The 24,020-nt window shown below is 58.2% G+C and overlaps 1 protein-coding gene across 2 annotated transcripts; it reads left to right on the top strand.

The window, feature by feature from the left end:
• Nucleotides 1–7: 7 nt before the first annotated feature.
• ZNF142 (zinc finger protein 142) lies at nucleotides 8–22,950 on the top strand. 2 transcript variants are annotated; one of them, XM_084643512.1, is made up of 9 exons: nucleotides 8–112; nucleotides 3,937–4,269; nucleotides 4,561–5,274; nucleotides 6,609–6,881; nucleotides 8,816–9,628; nucleotides 10,609–10,786; nucleotides 16,895–20,129; nucleotides 21,334–21,439; nucleotides 22,294–22,950. In XM_084643512.1, exons 2-9 carry the CDS (start codon nucleotides 3,987–3,989, stop codon nucleotides 22,767–22,769), a joined length of 6,078 nt encoding a protein of 2,025 aa, XP_084499638.1. In that variant the 5' UTR covers nucleotides 8–112; nucleotides 3,937–3,986; the 3' UTR covers nucleotides 22,770–22,950. The 2 variants fall into 2 exon arrangements, with proteins under 2 accessions (XP_084499638.1, XP_084499639.1); XM_084643513.1 differs by lacking the exon at nucleotides 8–112 and having other exon boundaries at nucleotides 971–4,269.
• Nucleotides 22,951–24,020: the final 1,070 nt, after the last annotated feature.

Here is a 24,020-nt window from a genome sequence, read left to right on the forward strand (position 1 = left end):
GGGCCGCGGGAGAGAGCGGCCGGACGGGGCCGCGGCACAAAGGGGGCCGCTCCCGGCCGGAGGCACCATAGAGATGGGCTGCTCCGGGGGCAGCGCGAGCCGAGCCCCTCAGGTGAGGGGGGGAGGGGCGCCGCAGCCCCGCGAGCGGGGGCTCCCCAGGGAGGAGGGGACCGGGGGGGACCACAGAGGGGGGGGTGGGAGGGCTCCTGAGGGAGGAGGAGATCCCCACAAAGGGGGATCCCACGGGAGGGGGGATTGAGGGGTTGGGAGGGGTTCCCCAGAGTGGGGAGGCGGGGGGATGGGAGGGTTCCCGGGAGGCGGGGTTTCCCGGGGGAGGAGGGGGGATGGGAGGGTTCGGGGGGTTCCCCAGAGTGTGGGAAGGGGAGGGAGGGTTCTCTGTGCGGGGGATGGGAGGGTTCCTGGGGGGAGGGGGAGGAGGGGAGATGGGAGGCTCCCCGGGGGGAGGGGGAGGGGGAGGAGGGGCTCCCCGGGGGAGGAGGGGGCATGGGAGGGTTCCCCAGGGGAGGGGTTCCCTAGAGTGTGGGAAGGGGAGGGAGGATTCTCTGTGCGGGGGATGGGAGGGTTCCTGGGAGGAGGGGAGATGGGAGGCTCCCCGGGGGGAGGGGGAGGGGGAGGAGGGGCTCCCCGGGGGAGGAGGGGGCATGGGAGGGTTCCCCAGGGGAGGGGTTCCCTAGAGTGTGGGAAGGGGAGGGAGGATTCTCTGTGCGGGGGATGGGAGGGTTCCTGGGAGGAGGGGAGATGGGAGGCTCCCTGGGGGGAGGGGGAGGAGGGGCTCCCCAGGGGAGGAGGGGGCATGGGAGGGTTCCCCAGGGGAGGGGTTCCCTAGAGTGTGGGAAGGGGAGGGAGGGTTCCAGGATCAGCCCAGAGGGAGCCTCAGTTACACACCCGCAGTCGCAAGGGGAAGGGGATGTTCACAGTGTGGCAGGTGAGTGGGAGGGATCCCAAGAGGGAGGGTCAGGAGGAGTTTAAGCACCTTCCCCCCCAAGGTGGGGGCAGAGGCAGGTGGGTTTATGGGGCTCCAAGATGGGCTGGGGAATGGAGCCCTGCCAGGGGAGGGGCGAGCATAGGAGATGGGGCCCAAGACCCAGGTGAGTAGTGCTGTGGGGCCGATTCCCTCAAATGTCTGTGGCAAGAGCCCAGTTGGTGTGAAATTCAAACCCATGAAGTGCTTTAAACCGGGGAACTTCTGTCTCCCAGAGCACCCTGGAAACTGCTACTAAGACTTGCCTTTCCCTGGTATCTGGCGTCTTCTGGGTTCTCAAGGTGCTTTCCACATATGTACGTGCCGGTGTATAATCAGCCTTGCAAAATCCCCCACGTGCCCTTTGCCATGAAGATTATCATGGAAAACTGAATGATATTTTACACACCTAGTAAAAATATATCTGAACTTATACAGGTGATTAGAATTTTGTAAGGCTGATGTCTATCTGACCATCCACCATGGAAATGCAGCCACCTCTGGCATGGGATGCAATGACGGTTTAATAGCACACAGCAACATTATGGAACAGTTTAGAACAGGGCCTGAAGACGAATCCTGTATCCAGGAGGGAATTGAAGGAGGTGTAATGGAATTGGCCAAATGGGAATTTGTCCATTGCATTAGCATTCATTGTGTGAATTTTACCATCCATGTAGATGTGCCTTGGGATGCGATCGGGACATTTATTGCCACTGAACTTAGGTGTGGGTGTGAGAGAGAGTTGTATGTTCAGATGCCACCCATACCCTGGAAACAGCCTCATTATTCATGGGACTGGTAACCCAGCTGACCGACAGCTCTTGAGCCATGCCACTGGGAGCAGCAGGCCCTGCTGCTTGGCACATCCGGTGCCACTGGCAAGGTTACTGAGGAGAGTGACTTGGTGAGCGGCAGGCCATTGCTAAGCCCACCTGGGCAATGCAGGCACCAGGGTCAGGCTAATCCTTTGCACTAGCAGAAGAGGCAGTACTGAGGACTGGTCTAGACTTGCCTGGCTCCCAGCAAGGTTCTTTGGCAGGGGATTGGAAAGGGGGGATAGAAGGCTGAGCATTGCTACCAAAAAGCCTTCCCACCATGGGACTGACACCCCCAACCCCTTCTACCCCGTAAGCCCCTGCCAACAACAGTAATAAAAGAGGAAATGAATAAAATCTTAAAACCTCCAAATCTACACCAAGCAGAGGGAGATGCACCAGAGAACCCATGAAATTCACTTGGGACTTCTCTAATTCTCCTGATTTTACATGGAAGCTGCTCAGAAACTACAGTGCTGGGTGGCAGGATAAAACCCATACAGTGTCACAGACCTGGATTCTGTGTAATAAGATCTGTGTATGAGAGAGAACCTGATGGAGGTCAGAGAGATTAAGGCCAGAAGGGATCTTATAGCCTGACCTCCGGTATATCACACATGGCCAACAGCACCCGCACACAAACTCTACAACTGAAATGAGACCAAAGTATTCCAGCCCACAGGGGACTATGCTGTTATGTGCCACAGGCAGAGAATAGGAGGGACCGAGGGGAGGATAAGAGAGGACCGCCGGTCAGGTGTAGCTTTCGATAGCACAGATCAGTGCTTTGCCCCATTGCCTGGGGCATTACAGCTGGACTGGCCAAAACGCTGAAGAATAGACTAGCTTGGCCAAGGGGGAGTGGAGCTGAGGAAGCCTTTTTCATCTCTAATCCTGCTACAGTTCTGCGCTCATACCTCATCCTCTGGCTGTTTATATCGTGATAGCGCCTAGGAGCTCCAGATATGGCCCCCATGGCGCTAGGCATTGTATGTACACAGAATAAAAAGACCATCCCTGTCCCAAAGAGTTGACCATCCAAGCATAAGACAAGAGGCAACAGGTGGAGACAGACAGAATGATGGGGGAGCACAAAATCGTCAGGTAAAACTGACCTGTCTAATCCCTGTCCCAGAGTGACTGAATGAGTGGTATAAATGAGTCACCAGCATATTGACTCGTTCAAAATTGAGTTGGATGTTTAAGTCTTGCAGTGAACCCATCTGATCCCCCTAAACAAAGCCAGCTTGAGGCAGAGGGTGGTGGAGGAGGCCTAGGAGCTGTGGGAGCTGGTTGTGGTTCAGCGGGGGGGGCTCTTGTCCAACTCCAGTCCCCACAAAAGGGGCTGGGGCCGCTTCTGGGCTGAGATGTAAAACTGAGTTCCCTGCAATCATTAAAGGACACCTTGGCACTTCTTGGAAGAGGCAAGATGTTTGTCCTATGTCCTGGTCTGGTCATTCTAGTGTTCTTACGACTCCTCCTTCCTTGCGTTCATCCCATCCTTCATCAGAGAGCATCTTGCTCATGATGCAGAAGGGAAACAGACAAGCAGGCGACTTAGTCGTCTAGTTTCGCTCATGTATCTCTACAATCCTCGCAGCATTTCAGCTGCACCCAGAATTCCTCACATCCTGGCTTACACCACTGCATTCTGTTGCTGCGAGCTGTTAAATAGCTGTGTCATGCCGCTCCAGAGGTAGCTGCATTTCTCTGTGAGGTGAAGTGATCTGAGTGTTTGCCTTGGGCATCAGCCTGTAGGTCTGCAAATGCTTTGAAGTCCTTTGGGCTAGTAGTAGTTATTGTTCCAATTAAAAAATATACATTATTAATGATGGGTAAGAACTTTAGCCAAGCTTTTAAAAAGAGATTGGAATTTCGAGCACGTCGATATTGGGTATCCAACCTGAGTCACCTTAAAAGAAGAGGCCTGGTTTTCACCCCGAGAACGCTTCTAAAAATCAAGCCCATTTACAGCATCTCAGGGTGGGCCCCCAAAATCACGTCTCTTTTGCAGACTGTTACTTAGTGTCTCCTGAAAAGCTCATACCTTAAAAGGAGGCATCTCTGGAGTCCTGTGCCCTCGAGCCCTTTCAGTGCTGGCAGTCTGGCTGTGTCACCTTGTCTGTATCTTTTCAGAAAGAGATTTACTCCTCCGCAGCCCGGTGCAGGTTGGTGAGTGAAAGGAAATGAGCGCAGAAGTGGTGGCTGCAGAGCCTGCCGGAGGAGAGATGGATGCCCTGTGCCCAGGGCTGCTGTTGCCCACCTCGGGAGAGGCAGGAACCGGAGGAAGTCAGGGGGCCTCCAATGAATGCATGGCAGGGACTTCCCCGTTGACTGTGGGACAGAGCTTGTTGCTGACGGATGCGTCCATGGCTGGGGACGGAGCTCATGCCGAAGCAGCTGAGGTGGAAATATTTGTAGAGGCTGTGGCAGGCAATGTGTCTCTGAGCAGTCCAGGCAACACCACAGGTATGGCCACATTGAGGGGGCAGCACTATACGAGGATCAAAGATCCTCCCAGGGGGGCGTCCCCCTGCCATGCCACCCGCCCATGTGTCAGGGAGGCCAAGGCTAGTTCTTTAGTCCCTTCTGTCTGGAAGAGCAGACAGGATGCTCCAGCCAGTCTTGTGGGGCAGGTTGTGTGGATGTGTCTCCCCGTGACTACCCCCACCCCCACTCGCTGTGAGTGCCATCCAGGCAAAAGGCTCCAGATCTCGATTGCAGCTGTTTGACACGCGCGCTCTCTCTCTCCTCCCACAGAGGTCTTGGTCAAAGTGGTTGAGCTGTATTTCTGCCAGAGGTGTGGCCAGAGCTTCTCTGACCCCAGCCTGCTGACCCAGCACCAGTGCATCACGTTAGCAGCCCCTGAGCACCTGGAGCTTCCTGGTCTCCCCCAACTTCCGGGGGAGCTGCCGGCCCTGCCCAGCGAATGCAGAGGAGAACCAGCTGTCTGCCAGGAGCCAGCGCAGAGCTTGCCAGGAGCGAGCGGGCAGGGCGGGGACCTTGGCTCTGCTGCTGAGCGACTGCTGTGCCCCGTTTGCAGGGGGGAGTTTGTGCTGCCCAGTGAGCTCAAGGAGCATTTTAAGACCCATCGCAGCACCCAGGGGGCCTTGGCATGCCCGGAAAAGGGCTGCCACTTCACCCCGGAGGACCGCAAGCAGCTGCGCGGGCACCTGCAGCGCGCCCACAAGGTGACCCCAGTTTCCTGCGCCTACCGGGCCTGCCCGCTCTTGTTCCGGAGCTGCCAGGACATGAAGCTACATCACAGGAGTCATTTTCCCTTCCACTGCAGCCGCTGTGACTTCGTCTGCTCCAACGCCAAGCTCTTCAGGCAGCACACACAGAGCCATTCGCCGGCGAGCAGGGTGGGAGGGGAGCTCCGTGCAGAGCCAGGGCGGATGGAGGCGACCTGCAAGTGCGACTTCACTGCCCTGGCCGGGCAAGTCCCCAGCAAGCACCTGCGTCTGTGCTGCGGTACCTGCTGAGCCCAGGGGAACAGGGGGGAATGGGGCGGACTGAGAGCCCTCTGGCTACAGGACAGACACAGTGGCTGGCAAAAGGGCAAGCTCCCCACCTTGCCCCTACCCAGGTGCCTCAGCCCTAGGGCTGCCAGGGGAGCTCAGCCTACCGACAAGGGGGGCCCCTCACTGCCACTGGCTACTTCCTACAGGGGTGAGATTGCAGTGGCGTGAGCGGTCGCTGCTGAGCTAAGCTGGCCTGCTGGGTGGAGCTGTCTGGACACAGGGCATGGGGTGTGTGTAATGACTTCCCAGTGATCCGGGGGTAGGCGACCGACGCCCCTCCTGTGCTGTTAGTCACTCAAAAGCGGCTCCTCTGCCCAGATGCAGATGGGTAGGACAGCTGTGTTGCTCATTCGCTAGGGTAGGAGAGAGGGAGAACTCCTGCGTTCATCCCCCAGCTCTGAGACTGACTCACTGCGACTGAACAGGTCGCTTCCCCTTTGTGCTTCGGTGTCCTCAGCTGTAAAATGGGGGTCATGCTCCTGACACACCACGCAGGAGTGGGGACTTGGCATCCGCAAAGCAGGTGGGGTCCCTCCAATGGGAGGTGCGGCAGCAGGGCCGAGTGTTGCGTGGTCGTTCCCTGTCCTGTTTGGGTTGGTCCAGTGGCCAGCTGCTTGTGCGCGTCTCCATTAATGCGAGAGAAGCCCGGCAGCCCAGAAGGTGCTGATAGGGCAGGGGAAGATGCCAGGGTCAAGTTTCAGCAGGGGCTGCTTGACCCTTGATCGCTGAGCTTTCAAAGAGCAGGTCCCTCCTGAGCTCTGGTGCTTTCCCCTGGGTGTGGCTGGCTTGGGAGGTTGCAGAGTTCATGCAGCCGACCTGAAGGGAAGCTTTATGGCTAAAAGTGCTGCGACTGGAACTGCAGACTGGGAGAAAACAAATCTGGATCATCCCTAAAAAGCAGGTGCTGCTGCTGGGCTGAGCTTCGTCCAGGGGAATAAACCCCTGAAGAACCAAAATTCCCAGCTGCTTTCTACGGGGATAGAACGATGGTCGTTGCTCTCAGCCAAGTGAGCAGTGCTTGGAGACTACAAGTCCCAGCATGCAGCGCTCCATTGGATCTGCACAGCCAGGCTGTACGGCATGCTGGCGCCTGTGGTTTGAGCCGTAGGCCCATATGAAAGATGTGGATGGCTGCACTCAGCTCTGTTCCATGCTAGCTGAGTGTGGTCCTTAGGCTCCTGCCGAGATCCTTGGTTTGGGTCATGGGCATCTCCACAAGGGGGGGTTGGGTCCTGGATTTGTCGGGCGCCAAAGAAGATTAACCCTTTCCTTTCCGTTTTGCAGCTGCCGGGGAGACGGTGGAGGAGGCAGAGAATTCCCTCGATCAGACCAGCTGGGAAGCAGAAGAGCAGGCGGCTGGCCACGGTGTGTCTGGTGGCACCAGGGAAGCATCTGACGAGGGTCCGAGACTGCCAGCAGAGGAAGAAAACTCTGAGAGCACCGGTGATGAATCACTGGAGGAAGAAGAGGAAGAGAGCGCCTGTGAGGCAGAAGCCAAAGGAAATGAGAAGGTGGCTTCTAAGAAAGCCAAGGCACCTCGGGCCCAGCAGGTCAAAGGTAGGGCATCCCATTGACACGTGACCGACGTGACTGGTCCAGGAGCTGGCGGGCAGAACTTACACTAGCCGGCGCACACCAGAGCTGGGTGACAAAGGCCAGTGTGCAGTGTGGGCATGTCGGGCAGAGGATATGAGATTGTGGGTTGTTTATCTAGGAAAGCAGAAGAGCTGGAGGAGACTTGGCTGATTGGGGGATTTCCAAGGGCATGATGGGGGGAACAAAGATCACAATGGCACTGGGAACAAAGAGTGTACGGTGAACCGTCGCTTTACGCCATACCCAGTCAGCGTGCCTAAGAGATACGCCGGAGTACCTGCTTTGTGAAGAGGGGCTGGATAATTTAGTTAGCAATAATACTTGGTTACATTTCCTATAATAGGGACAATCAATCCAAATGCATATGGTCAGGAAGGGTTTCCCTGCTGGAGTCCTTCCCAAGAGCATTATGCTGAGCTTCACTTTGCTACGAAGTATTGGCCACTAGCTTCTGTGGTAGGCAAGATCCTGGGTTTGATGGGCCAAGTGGTCTGCTCTAGGCTGACCAGCCCTGTGCCCCAAGAAAAGGGACGGTACCGTTGAGCTGCCGGATGCAGAGGGTGAGCTGGGCCAGGCCAACGCAGAAATCCCAGAGGAGCTGTGGATTCCTGCTGACCCATCCGCTGGAAGGTGTGATGACCCTGCAAGCAGGACCATTACAATCCCAGCAGCTGTCCTGGATTCTCTCTGCAGAGAAGTGAGCCTTGCGGGCCACAGGGGCAGAGCATGTTGGCTCCCCAGTGAATCCAGCCCCAGGAGCTGTTACGGTTCTGAAAGTGAGATCAAAGCCAGTCTGGGATGGTGCCTGTGAGTGGTGTGTCTGTGAAGCCACAGCTCTGTCCAAGTGACAGCCAGACAAATTCCAATGAGAAATTAGGCACAAATTGTTAGCCGTGAGGGCGATTAACCTCGAGAACAAACTCCCCTGGGGAATGGGGGATTCACCAGCTTTAGAGCGGCCTGGCTGCCTTTCTGGAAGATGCTTTAGCCAAACATGTTACTGGGCTCTGCAGAGGGATAACGGGGTGAAATGTAATGGCCTGTGGTAAACAGGACTCAGGTTCGATGATCTAATGGCCCCTTCTGTCCTTAACTCTGGGAATCTAAGCACACCTGGAGATTCATAGTGCTGGTTTTCACACCAACCTTCATTTGATCTGTGAAAAGAAGTGAAAAGAAGCGTAGAGTGAGTGAAGCCTGGTCCTAGCTCCTCCTTCTGGCTGCATAACAGGTGGCTGCCTGATGCGGCCCGAGCCAGCTCAGCAGGGCCCCAGCCCACTGGAGGCAGATGTCAGCAAAGGTCCAACACCCAAATGCTTTAATGCTGGGCTGCTGCTTCTCGATTTAGGTGTAGCAGGGGCAGTGGGTTGGCTGAAGAAGGTAGGCTGGTCCCCTCTTGCTCCAGACGTGGCTTCGGGCGGCAGGTCAGCATCGGTGGAGTTAGTGAGCTTTGTGTGGTGAGAACTGGAAATCGCTTGGGGGCTGGCATCCATGCAGCCAGTAATGCAGGTGTCTGCAGGCAGCGGCTGGCTCCAAGCGCAGGGTTTGCTGTTGACGTGCCTGAGTGAGGCTGGCTTCCTCCCCAGGGATGATCAGCCACACCTAATGAGCCTTTGGTTCTGGGCTCCATTTATTGTCCAGATGACCACAGGCTCAGGGAAGGGAGGCAACACTTCCAGCCAGGGCTTTCTACCCAACTATGACTCCTGGGCTTCCCACCTGGAGTCTCCCATCCTCAGGGACCTCTGCAGGAGAGAATCTCTTCCTGCACCTTCACTCTGCAGTTCCCCCTCACTAGGGCCTCTTATTCCTGTCCCTGCTGGGTCTGACCCGGCAGCTCTCCGTGCTCTGTTGTGTGTTGGCTCCGGGCTGACCGGGGATGGTTTTCTTTGCAGGGGATGTAGCAGAGGGCTCCGAATACCTCTTCAAAACCCACATGTGCCCAGAGTGCAAACGGTGCTTCAAGAAGCGGACGCACCTGGTGGAGCACCTGCACCTGCACTTCCCAGACCCCAGCCTGCAGTGCCCCAACTGCCAGAAGTACTTCACCAGCAAGAGCAAGCTGAAAATCCACATGCTGCGCGAGACAGGGGAGAAAGCTCACCGCTGCCCGCTCTGCCACTACAGCTCGGTGGAGAAGAACGCCCTCAACCGCCACATGGCCAGCATGCACGAGAACATCTCCAACTTCTACTCCGACGTCTACGCCTGCCCCGTCTGCCAGGAGACCTTCCGGCTCAGCCAGGCCCTCAAGGAGCACCTGAAGACCCACAAGGCCGAGCCTAAGAGGCTGAGCTGCTTCCAGGGCGACTGCGGCTACTGCAGCGAAGACCGCAAGGAGTTCATCCGCCACCTCAAGGAGGCCCACGGCATCAAGGCAGTGGAGTGCAAGTACCACGCCTGCTCCCTGCTCTTCGGCACGGCCGAGGCCATGGAAGCCCACCGCAAAACCCACTACGCTTTCCACTGCCAGCAGTGTGACTTCGTCTGCTCCAACAAGCACGTCTTCCGCAAGCACAAGAAGCAAGGGCACCCCGGCAGTGAGCAGCTGCAGTGCGGCTTCTGCCCCTACGCCACCTTCAACCCCGTGGAGTTCCACGACCACGTGGGGAAGATGCACGCCAACGAGAAGATCCACAAGTGTGCCGAGTGCAGCTTTGCCACGGCGCACAAGAGGGTGCTCATCCGCCACATGCTGCTGCACACAGGTGAGTCGCCTCGCCGGCCGGCAGGGACCAGCAGCCTCTCGGCTTCCCCATTGTGCTGCTTTTCTGGGGGGTCGATCAGCTGTGGTGTGCTGCTCCACCGGGTGGGAATGTGAACTAATGGTTAGAGCATGGAACAGAGTCAGGACTCCTGGGTCCTACCCCCAGCTCTGGGAGGGGAGTGGGATCCAGTGGTTAGAGCAGGGGGGCGAGGAGTCAGGACTCCTGGGTCCTACCCCCAGCTCTGGGAGGGGAGTGGGATCCAGTGGTTAGAGCAGGGGGGCGAGGAGTCAGGACTCCTGGGTCCTACCCCTAGCTCTGGGAGGGGAGTGGGATGCAGTGGTTACAGCAGGGGGTGCTGGGAGTCAGGACTCCCTGGTTCCATTCCCAGCTCTGTATCCTTGAGTAAGAGCCTTAAGCTGGCAGATTGCACTGCCAGAGGGAGAGAATACCAAGGCAAGACCACCATGCTGTTCCTGGGTGTGGTTCTCGTCAGACCTGTCTGCAGTGCAGCGTGGCAGGCCGGGCCCCGTCCCGTGGTGGGCAGGTGGGTCATTGCCCTGGCAGCTCTGCAGCAGAGGCCGGTGCCCGATCTGAGCTTGAGGAGAGGTGAAGGGATTTGTCCCTTTCCTGGGCCAGGAGGTCACCGGATTCCTTTGTTCTCCAACGCTCTCGCCTTGCAGGGGGGAAGGGCCCAGCCATCAGTTGCCAGGAAACAGGGTGTCGGCCATCCTCTGTGTCCAGACCCCTGCACACATCTGCCCTCTTGGCTGGTTCTCACAGGAGCCAAGGCGACAGCAGGTCACACAAACGAGAGGAGCTGGTGCCTTGCGCGTTCCCTCAGAGGAGGCCTGTGGGAGGGGCTGGTGGGCAGGTCGCCGGCCAGTGAGAGCAGTGGTGCTGAGGTGTGGGGCGGGAGGGGGCGTGTGAAGTTATGGGCTCTCTCTACCCCAGGTGAATAGATCTCTCTCTCCTGTCACTAGGGGAAAAGCCTCACAAGTGTGAGCTGTGTGACTTCACCTGCCGGGACGTGAGCTACCTGTCCAAGCACATGCTCACCCACTCCAGCGACAAGAATTACATGTGCACCGACTGCGGGTACGTCACCAAGTGGAAGCACTACTTGAACGTGCACATGAGGAAGCACACCGGAGACCTCAGGTACATGCCTCCGGGTCTCCCGTCCGGCGACAGCCAGTCGGCTCCTCTCTCCTGTCAACGGCAAATCCCCATAAAGAGGGCGGGGCTGGTCGCTTAGCTCAGGGCGTCCCAAAGGCAGCCTGTGGAGACGGCAGGTCCCTGCATCTGATGCTCCCTCTCGATCCACAAGGCCTGGCTGTTTCCGATGCTGAGATCTGTAGGCGCTGTGGGTGGCAGGTCCAGGGAGGCTGCAGCCTGTTCCGTTTATTGCAAATTAGGGATGTCTGTTGGGCCACTGCAGCTCTGGGATGGGCAGAGCGTGCCTGGCTACCGTTGGCTTAGTGGCCAGTGTTCTGCATCCTCACCCACTGAGCCTGAGGACTCTTCCCAGGCACAGATTCCCCTCCTGGCCTGCGGGGGGCTGGAATGCTGCCAGCATCGTGCGTACTGCTCTCTGCAGTAACTCGACGCGTGGGGAGCAACCTCAGGCACTGGCAGGAAGCAGGGCACGCACCACGAATTGGCTGAGAGTCCTGTGCTTAGCTTTCACCGACCAATTATCAAGTCTGAACTCCTCAGGGGCTGTAATAGCCCAACCATGGAGTCACAGACAATCCGTCGCCACCCAGGTGAGTCTGCCTTTGTGATAGCTGGTCTCTCACAGCACGAATCACAGCAATATTCAGGTTACTCCCTGTGACGAAGCGGAACTGTTCTTAATGTTTCCTCTGAATAGTGTGGGGGTGCCTCAGTTTCCCCTATGCAGTTCTTAAGTATCTAGGTGGTGGGATAAGGGGGTATGATCGTTGCAGAGCCCTAGAGGGCAGATGTGTGCAGGGGTCTGGACACAGAGAATGGCCAACACCTTGTTTCCTGGCAACTGATGGCTGGGCCCTTCCCCCCTGCAAGGCGAGAGTGTTGGAGAACAAAGGAATCCGGTGACCTCCTGGCCCAGGAAAGGGACAAAGCTCAGAGGAGGAGGGGCTGGAGGGGGAGTCAGTTTGGGGCTGGCTGGGGACGAGGAGTGAAGGGCAGACATGGTTGTCTGGCTCACTGCCCCCCAAAATGGACCCAGCTGAGGGGTCCTGTTCTCTGCACCTGCAAGCTCTGTTTTAGACCATGTTCCTGTCATCTAATAAACCTTCTGTTTTACTGGCTGGCTGAGAGTCACGTCTGACTGCGAAGTTGGGGGGCAAGACCCTCTGGCTTCCCCAGGAGTCCTGCCTGAGTGGACTCGCTGGTGGAAGCGCACGGAGGGGCAGAGGATGCTGAATGCTCCGAGGTCAGACCCAGGAAGGTGGAAGCTGTGTGAGCTGTGTGTCCTGAAGACAGGCTGCTCACAGAAAGGAGACTTCCCCAGAGTCCTGCCTGGCTTCGTACGGAGCAGTTCCAGAGCATCACCTGGGGACTCCGTGACAACTGGTGGCAGAGGTGCGATGTACTGCACCCCATGGATGGCGCTTCCTGCAGTAAGCGACTGGGGAGCAGTAAAACAAAGGGGGATTGACGAGGACCAGGCGTGCTGAAGGCTTAGAGAGGAGCGGTTTTGGGGGCGGTTAACCCCTGAGAGTGTGTGACCAGCGAGAAGGACTGTGCAGTAATGGGGTCCCCCTGGGACTGCGGAGAGCAGTCTCAGGGGCGGAGGAGCCTGCGGCTTGGCCCTGGGAGAGAGAGGGACTTTTGCAGTAACAGGGTTCCCCTGGGGATTGCAGCGAGCAGTCCAAGGGGCGGAGGAGTCTGCAGCTCAACCCTGGCAAAGAGGTGGTGACCTCGAGAAGGGCTGGCACACTAGGGGTTCCCCCTGGAAACCGTGGGGAGCTGAGAGCACACAGGCCTGTGAGTCCACAACAACTTGGGAAGAGCGGAGTGATGGCCTGTCACCATCTCCTTAAGAAGGACATTGTAACCCTGTGCAGAAAGAGAGGGTTGAGCGTTGGAAAGTTCACCAAAGCACAGTTAATCGTGCAGCTGGAGGAGGATGACCGCTCCAAATGGGGCTATAGCAGGATCTGGGAGCAGCTGGAGCGGTAGCCAGGTATCCCCAAGACTCCTGTCCCCGACCAGACGGGGGTCTTCATGATCGGGTTTCCCATCAAGGGATCGGAGACGGACAGGATTGGAGCTGAGTCCGAGAGAGCAAGAGGACTGTGAGAGACAGCGAGAGCCCGAGAAAGAGCTGCAGAAGCAGCAGCAGCATGAACTGGCGATGGTGGAGCGGAGAGGCATAAGGGACCTCGCGGGGCTGAGTGGGGATATACCCCAGGGTGCCAGTCCGCAGGGAACCTTGATACTAAATTGCTGCCCCTGGTTAAGGAGTGGGGGGATGTGGATGCCACCTCACTGCCTTTGAGCAGGCTGGCGATTTGAACCAGGGGGACCCTGCGGAAAAGCCCCGGTGTCTAGCTCCCTTGCTGGGTCCCAAGGCTATAGACTCCGTCAGCCAGATGGGTGGGGTGGTGGACAGGCTCCCACTCCTGGTCCCAACCTACATGTCTGTTTGGAGTCTCCTAGGTTCAGGTCCCTCGGACCCACAGTGGGAGCTGAGACCCCAGCTGAGTCGGGGGAGACACAGGCAGGGCAGGGGATCTGTTGGGAGTGGCAAGGTGCTTGGTAAGGAAAGTTTGGATGAGCCTAGGCAGCCTTGTGAGCTGATGGCTGTGTCTAGGCAGCAGGGTGGGAAGGCGAGGAGAGTGGAAGATGAGTGTCCCTGGACCTTACCTGTTACCTGGGTGGAGAATTGTGACAGTGAAGGAAACGTGCCTGTGTCTGTCAGGGGTATTGACTTGCCTATGGAGGGAGCTACCCCGATCTCCAAGCAGTTATCTGTGACCAGCCTTGTGTGCTGGGACCAGGGGAATGAGATCCCAAGCTGTGTGTCTGGTAAAGGAGAAAGTGTGTCCGGCTCTTCTTTGTCTGTGGAGCAGACAGAAGGGGCCTTTCAGCCTGTGATGGTTGAGGGTAGTGCAGTTGTTTCAGAGCTGGTTCTGGATTCAACTAAAGCCCAGGAAGGGAAGGGTCCGAAGTTTGTGTCTGCTCGGGAGAATGGCCCTGTAACTAGGTCGTATCCAGTTAGTGTCTATGTAAAATCCCAGAGCCCAGACAATTCTGGTGCTTGTATTTTGCCCATTGCTAGTGTGTGGCTGGGAAAGGCTGTAGCAACTCTGTCTAATCAGGGTGAGATCCTAGCCAGGGCACAAGGAGAGCATGAAGATGATGTGATTGTGTTACCTACTGAGGGTGTGGAAACCTGTAACAAGAAGGAAAAGATTCCTGAACTTGTGGGTGGCAAAGGGAAGGAGAATGCTTCTGACCTTTTATCTAGGAAGTCTGTAAGTTTGCCTGAAAGGAAGTCTGTAAGTTTGCCTGAAAGGGGATTGTGTAGGAATCCGCCTGATGGGGCAGAGGTGATTCTGCATGTAAGGGAGACCCAGAAAGAGTCTGTTGTTGCTCAGGAAAGTGTTCCTCTAGAGCAAGCCCTAGGGAAAGAGGGTCGGAGCAGAATTTCTGTGAGGGGTGAATTGTTGCGTAGAAAAGCCCCTAGGGAAAGGAATCCTCATGGTAGTCTTTGCAAGCAGTTTACTGCAACTGAAGGGTATGAAAGTGATTTAATCAAGAAAGTTTCAGTTCCTAACAGCAAGAAATTTTCTGTTGTGAATGGGTCCACTGACTTTCCTGTTGAAAGATCCAGTGTGGATAGCTTTGAGAAGGTCTTGGATGAAGTGAAAGCTGTTAAGAAAGTTAAACCGTCCTATAACCAAGTGGCTGTGTTTGGCCAGCTTGTTGGGGAGACAAGGTTATTGAGAAAGGAATGTCTCCATGCTAGTTCTGTAAGTGAACAGCATGTGGCCCAGGTCAAGCTGGGGGCTCTTAACCAAGAGAGCCCGAATTGCAGCCCTCCAAAGTGGAGCGCTGGGAGAAGACCCGATCCCTGTTTGACTCCCACGGGTTTTGGGGTGGCAAAAGGGCACGGGCTGCATAAACCTTCCTACATGCGGCATGCGAGTGCTATTGACCACCCCCTGACCTAAGGGAGGGCATGAAACTGGAAGGGTGTAAAACTGGAAGGGCCTAGTGTAACTCCCACCAAGGAAGGGAGAGATGCTGGGGCTTCCGTGGGAACGTTGGTGGGTTCAAACTTCTCCAGGTCACCGGCTAAAGTGACCCTGCTCAGTTCGGTCTCGAAGGGGGGAGAGATGTGACGAAGCGGGACACTTCTTAATGTTTCCTCTGAATATTGTGGGGGTGCCTCAGTTTCTCCTATGCAGTTCTGTATGATCGTTGCAGAGCCCAGGAGGGCAGGTGTGTGCAGGGATCTGGACACAGAGAATGGCCAACACCCTGTTTCCTGGCAACTGATGGCCGGGGCCCTTCCCCCCTGCAAGGCGAGAGCTAAAGTGTTGGAGAACAAAGGAATCCGGTGACCTCCTGGCCCGGGAAAGGGACAAAGCCCGGAGGGGGGAGTCAGTTTGGGGCTGGCTGGGACATGGAGTGAAGGGCAGACGTGGTTGTCTGGCTCACTGCCCCCCAAAATGGACCCGGCTGAGCGGTCCTGTTCTCTGCACCTACAAGCTCTGTTTTAGACCGTGTTCCTGTCGTCTGATAAACCTTCTGTTTTACTGGCTGGCTGAGAGTCACGTCTGACTGGGAAGTTTGGGGGCAGGACCCTCTGGCTTCCCCAGGAGCTCGCCTGAGCGGACTCGCTGTGGGACGCGCATGGAGGGGCAGAGGATGCTGAATGCTCTGAGGTCAGTCCCAGGAAGGTGGAAGTTGTGTGAGCTGTGTGTCCTGCAGACAGTCTGCTCCCAGAGAGGAGACTTCCCAAGAGTCCTGCCTGGCTTCGTAGGGAGCAGTTCCAGAGCATCGCCCGGGGACTCCGTGACACTCCCAGGTCAACTGCATCTTAGATCTCACACCAAAGATAATGCTTGTAGTAAACTATGTACAGATTTATTATATAGGACAAAGAGATTAGAGAATTTTTTACAAAGTTAAAGCAGGTGAACATACATGCATAAATGAAGAACAATCTTAAGTTTCAAAAAGTAATAGAAGTTTCTATAATGAGCAAGCCCTATATATCCTTTAGGGCTCACCCAGGCTAAGCAGCTGGAAATCTCTTGCTTATACCTAAAAACCTTGCACCCCTGAATCCAAGTAGCATAGAGATCCCTAGTTCCTTTTGTTTGGGGTTTTTATCCCCCTCCTGTCATGTGATCTGAGCTGCAAACTCAGCTGATGAGAGGAATCCTCTTGCATGACTCATCTTCACACACAGGAGAGCGGAACAACAAACGTCTTTTGTCCTCTTTAATTTCCTGCAATAGTCCATCGCGTGTCGAAGGGCCTTTCCTGTTAGGAAGGACAAACACCTTCTGTTGGAGACCAGCAGTTCATACTAGTTAATGTCTCTCTCCTGGCTGGTGATTTACAGAGGCTCACAATATAACCGCTCCGATATTACCTTGCAACACAGCATAGAGCTGTTATAACAGATTAACGCTGGCAGCCACCCACAAGAATTCAATAACGTCTAAACACTATACCTATTCTTATAACCCTAGTGCCTCTCTTACCAGCACTAACGCACAGGGGAGCCAGACTGGTCCCAGCCCTGGATTTATCAGTGTTCAGTTGAGACATGGGGACCTTGGTAGGAGCCAGCGTCACAGAAGGCTCAGCTGCTGGCTGCATGCATCACATGGCGTAGCAGCTGTTCCTGTGGCCAGCTGAAGGACAATGGTAATAGGCCCTGCAGAGAGTACAGTCCTTGCCCAAATGGTTTGGTGATCCCACTACAAAGCCTCCAGACTGGTGAGGGTGAAGCAGAGACCACCAGGAGTGGGGGGAATCCCTGAGGCTGTGCCAAGGAACTGGGAATCCCCAGGCTGGATTGACGTGAAGGGCAGCACAAAGGGCCTGATCCTGAGAGGTGCCAAGGGCCCACACTCCCAAGGAGATGGCTCCAGAGCGTAATAAATGCCCCTTCGCTTGTTGTCACCTTCTGGGGAGGTGGGTTGACCCTGAAGTGAACCCCGGTGCGCTGCGCTGGAGCGGGTGCTCTCCCCAGCCTCTCTCTGGCAGTCGCGTCCCGCTGCTCAGGCCGTCTGACGTGTCTGTTGTCTCTGGCAGGTATCAGTGCAACCAGTGTTCGTACCGCTGCCACCGGGCAGACCAGCTGAGCAGCCACAAACTGCGCCACCAGGGCAAGAGCCTGATCTGCGAGGTGTGCGGCTTCGCCTGCAAGCGCAAGTACGAGCTGCAGAAGCACGTGCAGGTGAAGCACTCGCAGAACTACCAGGTGCCCGTCTTCCAGTGCCGGTACTGCAGCTACCAGACCCAGTACAAGCAGGCCCTCCTCAACCACGAGAACTGCAAGCACACCAAGCAGAAGGAGTTCCGCTGCGCCCTCTGCTCCTACTGCACCTTCAGCAACACCAGCCTCTTCTTCCACAAGCGCAAGGCCCACGGCTACGTGCCCGGAGACAAGGACTGGCTGGAGAACTACGCCAGCAAGGAGCTGGAGATCAGCTCGGCGGACGTGCTGCTGAACTATGACATCAGCGTGGCTCTGAGGTCCGACTCCAACTCCTCCCTGTCTGGGAAGGAGCTCTGGCAGAAAAGCAAACCCTCTGCCTTGGAACCCCAGCAAGAGGCTTCTCAGCAGGCTTTCGTTGTGCCCCTCTTTGGCCACGTCACTGGGCAGCTGGGAGGCAGCGCTGAGATGGCGCGAGGACTGGCAGAGGAAGAGAGGGCTCCTTCCACCGAGGTGGGCCCCCTGGAAGATTCCCACGTGCAGGCCGCTTCCGCAATGGCGGAGGACTCGGGGATGCTGAATGATGCCGGCGACGCTGTTGAAAGCTGCACGTTGCACTTGGAGACGCTGGACGTCTCGGCAGACCCTGTGCTGGGGCTCGGGGCCAGCGAGCCTCCGGCAGCCCAGCCAGAGAATGCAGACACCCTGAGCTGCAAGGACCCAGCCTATGATGTTCTGAGCTCGCGGGACACGCTGGTCCTGGAGGAGAATGACAACGGACTTGAAGATGTCCCTGACTTTGAGGAAGAGCCGGAGGTCCAAGGGCAGGAGAGGCTGGAGGGCAGTGCTGGTGGCATGGCCTGTACCGCGAGTGCAGAAGAGAGCCATGAAAAGGACCCTCAGCGGGGGCCCGAGGATTGCTGTGATGGGCAGTGCCCCGACCCCGACGTCGTGCCGGAGACTAGAGAGGCCAGTATGCAAGAGCCCTGGTTTAGCATCATAAAGCCAGCTGAGCAGAGCCGTTTTTCTGCCCCCGAAGACCCAGCCTCCCCGTGCACCGAGGCCAAGGTGGGGCCGCAGTCGGAGTCGGTGCTGAAAGCTCTCCGGAAGCAGGACAAGGAGCAAGCGGAAACGCTGGTCTTAGAAGGGAGGGTGCAGATGCTGGTGGTTCAGTCGGAGAGCCAGATCTTCAAGTGTGAGAAGTGCTCATACATCACACGGAAGGAGAAGTCCATGGCCCTGCATGTCAAAGCCGGCTGCCAGAGCCGGAAGACCCCACTGGTGTGCCGGGATTGCGGCGCCAGCTTTAAGCAGCAGCGGGGGCTCAACACCCATCTCCTCAAGAAGTGCCCCGTGATCCTGAGAAAGAACAAGCCTCTAAAGCCAGCCGTTCAGGAGCAGCCTGGCAGCGCAGGCACGGAGCATGGCCCGGGAGGCTCGGAGGAAGGGGAAGTGAGCAGCATTCCCGAGCCCCCCTGGGAGCTAGATCGGGTGCCCGTGAAAGCATCCTCGAGCAGGCCCTTCCCCGAGGTGCCGTCGGCGGGCAGCCCAGCCCCCAGCAAGGCACTTGAGGGTGCAGCTGAGAGCACAGTGGCAGAACTGCCTGTGCCAGAAGATCACGGCCAAGTGGAGGAAGCCAAGTGCCCGTCCCTGCCTGAGAAATACCGGCTGGAGCAGGGGAAGCTCCACTGCAACTCCTGCTCTTTCGTCTGCTCCAGGGTCTCCACCATCAGCTCCCACGTGCAGGACGGGTGCCGGAGCCTGGAGCAGTTCCGGTGCTCCCTGTGCTCAGGCGCCTTCCGGTCCAGGCGGGCCCTGAGAAGCCACCACTTGGAAAAGCACGTCAAGCTGGAGTCCTCCCGGCCTCCGGGAGAGGAAGGCAGCGCACCCGCCAGGCCCCTGGAGGCAGGAGCGGCTCGGGATGGGCACCGAGAGACCAGCCCAGCTGGCAAAGGGAAGGGCCAGCCCAGCAAGGCCGTGGGCGTGACGGCTGCCAGGAAAGCTGCCCGGTGCAAGAGGCGGCGCTTCTCCTGCCCCACCTGCCCCTTCACCTGCCACCAGGAGCGGGCCATGAAGACGCACAAGAAGCGAGGCTGTGTCAAGCTGGATGAGTTCCGCTGCCCCACCTGCCCCTTCACCTCCAAGGGGGCCACTGCCCTGCGGCTGCACCGCACCCTTCACCGCACGTACTGCAGCAAGCGGCCGCAGCTGCAGTGCCGGCAGTGTGAGTTCACCTGCAAGCAGGCCCGCTGCCTCCGCCAGCACGTCCGCATCAAGCACGAGGGGCTGAAGCCCCACAAGTGCCTCTACTGCGACTTCAGCACCACGCGGCGCTACCGGCTGGAGGCCCACAAGTCGCTGCACACCGGGGTGGGCCGAATCGCCTGCAGCGTCTGCAGCCAGACCTTCGGCACCAACTCCAAGCTGCGCATCCACAAGCTGCGGGTCCATGAGAAGAAGCCCACGCACTTCTGCCTCCTGTGCGACTACAGCGGCTACCTGCAGAACGACATCACCCGCCACGTGAACAGCTGCCACCGTGGGGAGCTGAAGTTCTCGTGCGCGCGCTGCGAGGCCCGCTTCAGCTCCGAGACGGCCCTTAAGCAGCACGTGCTGCGCCGGCACGAGGAGAAGGTCTCCCACCGCTGCCCGCTCTGCAGCTTCGTGTGCCACAGCGAGGCCACGCTCAAGTGCCACGCCCAGAAGCAGCACCCGCACCTGGAGTGCGGCGCCTGCAAGGAGACCTTCGCCAGCCGGGAGGCGCTGGAGGAGCACAAGACGGTGCACTTCAGCCACCGCTGCGACCACTGCAGCTTCGCCGCCAAGGAGCGGCAGCAGCTGGTGCGCCACTACGTGGAGAGCCACGAGCCCGCCACGGCGCAGGACAGGCCGCTCAAGTGCCCCTTCTGCGACTTCGCCTGCCACCACCAGCTGGTCTTCGACCACCATGTGAAGGGCCACGGGGGCACCCGTGTCTACAAGTGCTCCGACTGCGACTACACCACCAAGAACAAGCAGAAGATCACGTGGCACATCAGGATCCACACCGGAGAGAAGCCGTACAAGTGTCATCTGTGCAAGTACGCCTGTGCTGACCCCTCACGCCTAAAGGTGAGAGTCCAGCCTGCTGCTGCCCGGCTCCTGCAGGTGTGGGGGACTTCCCCTGGGGCAGCGCCCAGCCCGCTGCTGCCCAGCTCCTGCAGGTGCCGGGAGGGGGGACCTTCTCCTGGGGCAGCACCTGGCCTGATGCCGCCCACTCCCGAGGACAGGGTAGTGGGGAGTGTCCCCTGGGACAACACCCAGCCTGCGGCTGCCCAGCTCCTAGCTGGGACAGTCCCTTGGGCCAGTGTCAGGCCCTTCCTTGCCCCATCAGTGGGAGGAATTAGACTGCCCAGACATGAGCTGCTCACGAGACACACGCTTCCCGGTGCTCAGGCAGTCAGTGAGATCCGAGCAGGGGCTGGCGTGTCTGGACTGCAGGAAATATCGTGTCCCCACGTAAGGGCCAGCCCATGGCCAGCTCGTAACAGCGTACAGAGTGGGGATGGCCCTGTGTGAGACGGGTAGTTCCCCAGGTCAGGCTGGGGAGGGCGGGGGAGATGATATTCCACGTGCTTAAGGAGGCCGCATGGCCTAGAGGACTGAGCTGAGTGCTGGGAGTTGGGAAGTCCCGAGTTCTAATTCTGGCTCAGCCATGGATTCCCCTCATGGCCTTGGTCACGTTGCCTTGCCTCTTGGCCTCAGTCTCCCCATCTGTGCAATGGGGGGTGGCTATCCTGAATCCCCTTCCCCCTCGTCCCCCGTGGTACAGGAAGGCCTGGTCAGCGTTAGTAGGCGCCCGGTGCTTGGACGGTGTGCAGGCGCTCAGCGTTACTCTAACAAACAGTTCCCGTCACTGGGAAAAGTCCGAGAAAGAGCTAGGCTGGGCAGTGTGCCCAGGCCTGGCTGTGGGGGAGAGGACCTCCGAGCTGAGAGCCTGGCGCTGAAAACAACCAGCCCCTGGGCATCGTACACCACAAATGCTAATAATCCCTAGCTCTGACCTCAGGCCTGTCGGCTGGGGATCTAACAGCGCCTCAGCAAAGAGGTCAAGATCATGACCTGCATGGTACAGCTGGGGAAACTGAGGCACAGAGCCATGACTTCCCAGTGACAGAAATGGGAATAGAACCCAAGTCTTCTGCCTCCCAGTCCAGTGCTCTAGCCACTAGGCCATGCTGCCTCGACCTCGGAACACAAGGCAGGGCAGAGCCAGGGTGGGCTGGCCAGTGGGGTTGCATCTGAGTCCGGTGACCTCCGCGCTCTCTCTCTCCAGTACCACATGCGAATCCATAAGGAAGAACGGAAATACCTTTGTCCAGACTGTGGCTACAAGTGCAAATGGGTGAATCAGCTGAAGTATCACATGACCAAACACACAGGCAAGTGCCGGGAGGGGCGGGAAGGGAGGTCGCTGTGGGTCAGCAGCCCCCACAGCTGGGCCGGCGCCAGGCGCTGAGCCCTGAGGGCCCTGGTCAGGTCCAGGCCGGGCTCTTACTGAGTGGGGCTCTTCTTCCACTCGGCACCCGCAGTGCCTCTGAACACGGCACCTCCGTCCGGCGCTGACTCCTCCTTGGGGAGGGCCCCCTGCAGCTGCTCCCGCTGCTTCCCCAGTGGGCCCAACCGCCTGCTCTGACCAGGGCCCTGTCGTCCTTCCTGGCATGTACCTGCGGGCTCAGCAATGGGTTTAGCTTGTCTAAAGTGGCAGGCTGCACGTCTCCTCGTGGGGGTTCCCCTGCTGCCTGAGGGGTGCTGGTGGGTAGGCCCAGTGCAGCCAGCTCCCTGGAGGAGGGGGCAGGAGACTTAGCCAGGAGCAGCCTGAAAGTTTTCTAACTACTACTTGCAGTGACCGGCAGTTGGCAGCAGGGGGCATCAGACTCCTAACTTCCTGGACTGCCAGAGGCTTGGGGGTGTGGGGGGGACACAAGCTCAGGCCTCTCGCTGGGAACAGGAGTGTGGGGCTTGTTGCTGCCATCGGCAGAGAAGGGCCCAGTGCCCTCGCTCCCCCCATGCGTGGGGCGGGCTGGTGATGAGGAGGGAGTGGCCTATGTGCAGAGTCCCTAGTGGTTGGCGCCCGCCCCCCCCCACAGCCCCCCAGCGCAGGCGTGGGTTGAAAGAGCCTTGGAGACGGAGCTCCTTTCTTGGGCATGGAGCCAGCCTGTCTCTGGCCCCTCTCCCGGGCCAGGGCAAGCTGCCGCCCCAGGCTGAGCGGCTCCGTCTCCCCGCCCGCCCGCAGGCCTCAAGCCCTACCAGTGTGATGAGTGCGAGTACTGCACCAACCGGGCCGATGCCCTGCGCATCCACAAGGAGACGCGGCACCGGGACGCCCGCTCCTTCATCTGCGAGCAGTGTGGCAAGGCCTTCAAGACCCGCTTCCTCCTCAAGACCCACCTGAAGAAGCACAGCGAGGAGAAGCCTTATGTCTGCAATGTCTGCTACCGCGGCTTCCGCTGGGCGGCCGGCCTGCGTCACCACTACCTCACCCACACCAACGAGCACCCCTTCTTCTGCCGCTACTGCAGCTACAAGGCCAAGCAGAAGTTCCAGGTCATCAAACACATCCAGCGGCACCACCCCGACTGCGGCCCGGGCGACCTCAGCCAGGGCGTCGGCAAGGATGCCAGCACCCCCACGCTGCACCTCCACGACGTCCAGCTGGAGCCCCCCAAGCCGGAGGCCGAGGACGGGGTCCAGCCATCGGGGCAGGGCTAGGCTGGGCTGGAGAGAGCCCAGGGCCAAATCCTCATGGGCCTCGCTCGGGGCGACTGCAAGTCCCTGTTGGCTCGCTGCAAGCGCAGCCCCTGTTTAAAGTGTACGTGTGTGTATAGGCAAATGTGTATATGGGATGTAAAATATGCGGTTGTATAAAAGGACTCTCTGATCTCGTTTCTAATTCTGACGGGCCTCCGTTTCTTTGCACCTTCGGCTTCTGTCACGAAGACTCATGCAGCTGCTGCCCTGGACGCTGGGCCTGGGCTACATCCCCTGCGAGCCACAGTAGCCTCTGCAGCTACTGCATGCACCGCCCGTTAGTTGAGGATGCCTCAGTGTCCCCACAGCACTCAGTGTCCACCCGCCATATGAGCGACCTCTCCTAACCCCGCGTGCTGCAGATCTTGCTCCTCTGATCTGAACGTACCGCGCTGGCGAGTCAGAAGAACCGTTTCCCACGAAGGAGAATTTCAAAGCCAAGGGCGGCTGGAAAGATGGTCAGCCGAGTTCCTAAGCTGTTCAGAGGGGCGGGGTGGCTCTCCCCATAGGAGATCCCGCGCCCAGCAGAGAGCCAGGCAGGCTTTGAAGTTACTGATTTGTCCCAGCATTAACCAGGAGTGTTTGATTAAAGTTCCTGTCATTTGAGAGGCTGAAATGTGAAGGGGCTTTTATCCAACGACAGGCTTGAGAAGCAGCATTTGCTGCTGATCGCTTGGGTGTGTTTAGCAGCTGCATTTTGTGCATCGTGGTATCTTTCTGCTCTGCAGAGCCCGACTTCCCTTTCTGGCCCAAATCAAACCCCGTCCCGGGAGAGGTCTCCTAATCACACCTCACACTCTACAGCACATCACATTTCAGACATGGATCTTCACAGCACACCCATGAGACAGCTAAGTGGGGAAACTGAGAGCTGGGGAGGCTGTTACTTGGCCACGCCCACTTAGCGAGTTTGTAGCAGAGCCGCGATTGGAGCTCAGTAGCACCTGTCTCTCAGACCTAAATACTGCTTGCAGCCCTGTGGTCAGTTCTCCAGCCCATGCTGCCTCAGCCCTTCTTGGCTAGAGAGGCTGCTCGCTGCTTGGCTGGGAAACCTCCAGGGGATGCAGGAAACAGTGGGGCTTTTCCCCCTTCAAGCTGCTCCCTCTGGACAGGCCTCCTTCCTGACCCTGAGCTGATGGAAGGGCCCCCTCTGAGTTAACGCCATGGTGCGCCACTGAACGAGGCTCTCGGTGTTAACCCCTCTGGCCTGGC

The sequence above is a fragment of the Lepidochelys olivacea genome (assembly GCF_965140295.1).
Source record: "Lepidochelys olivacea isolate rLepOli2 genome assembly, chromosome: 11".
In the NCBI taxonomy this organism is placed as follows: Eukaryota; Metazoa; Chordata; order Testudines; family Cheloniidae; genus Lepidochelys; species Lepidochelys olivacea.

Bases quoted from the DNA above. Each gene is read 5' to 3' on its own strand.
- ZNF142 (XM_084643512.1), top strand. From the start codon at position 3,987: ATGAGCGCAGAAGTGGTGGCTGCAGAGCCTGCCGGAGGAGAGATGGAT. The intron at 5,275-6,608 runs GTACCTGCTGAG...TCCGTTTTGCAG, and splicing joins GCACCTGCGTCTGTGCTGCG to CTGCCGGGGAGACGGTGGAG. The intron at 9,629-10,608 runs GTGAGTCGCCTC...TCCTGTCACTAG, and splicing joins CCACATGCTGCTGCACACAG to GGGAAAAGCCTCACAAGTGT.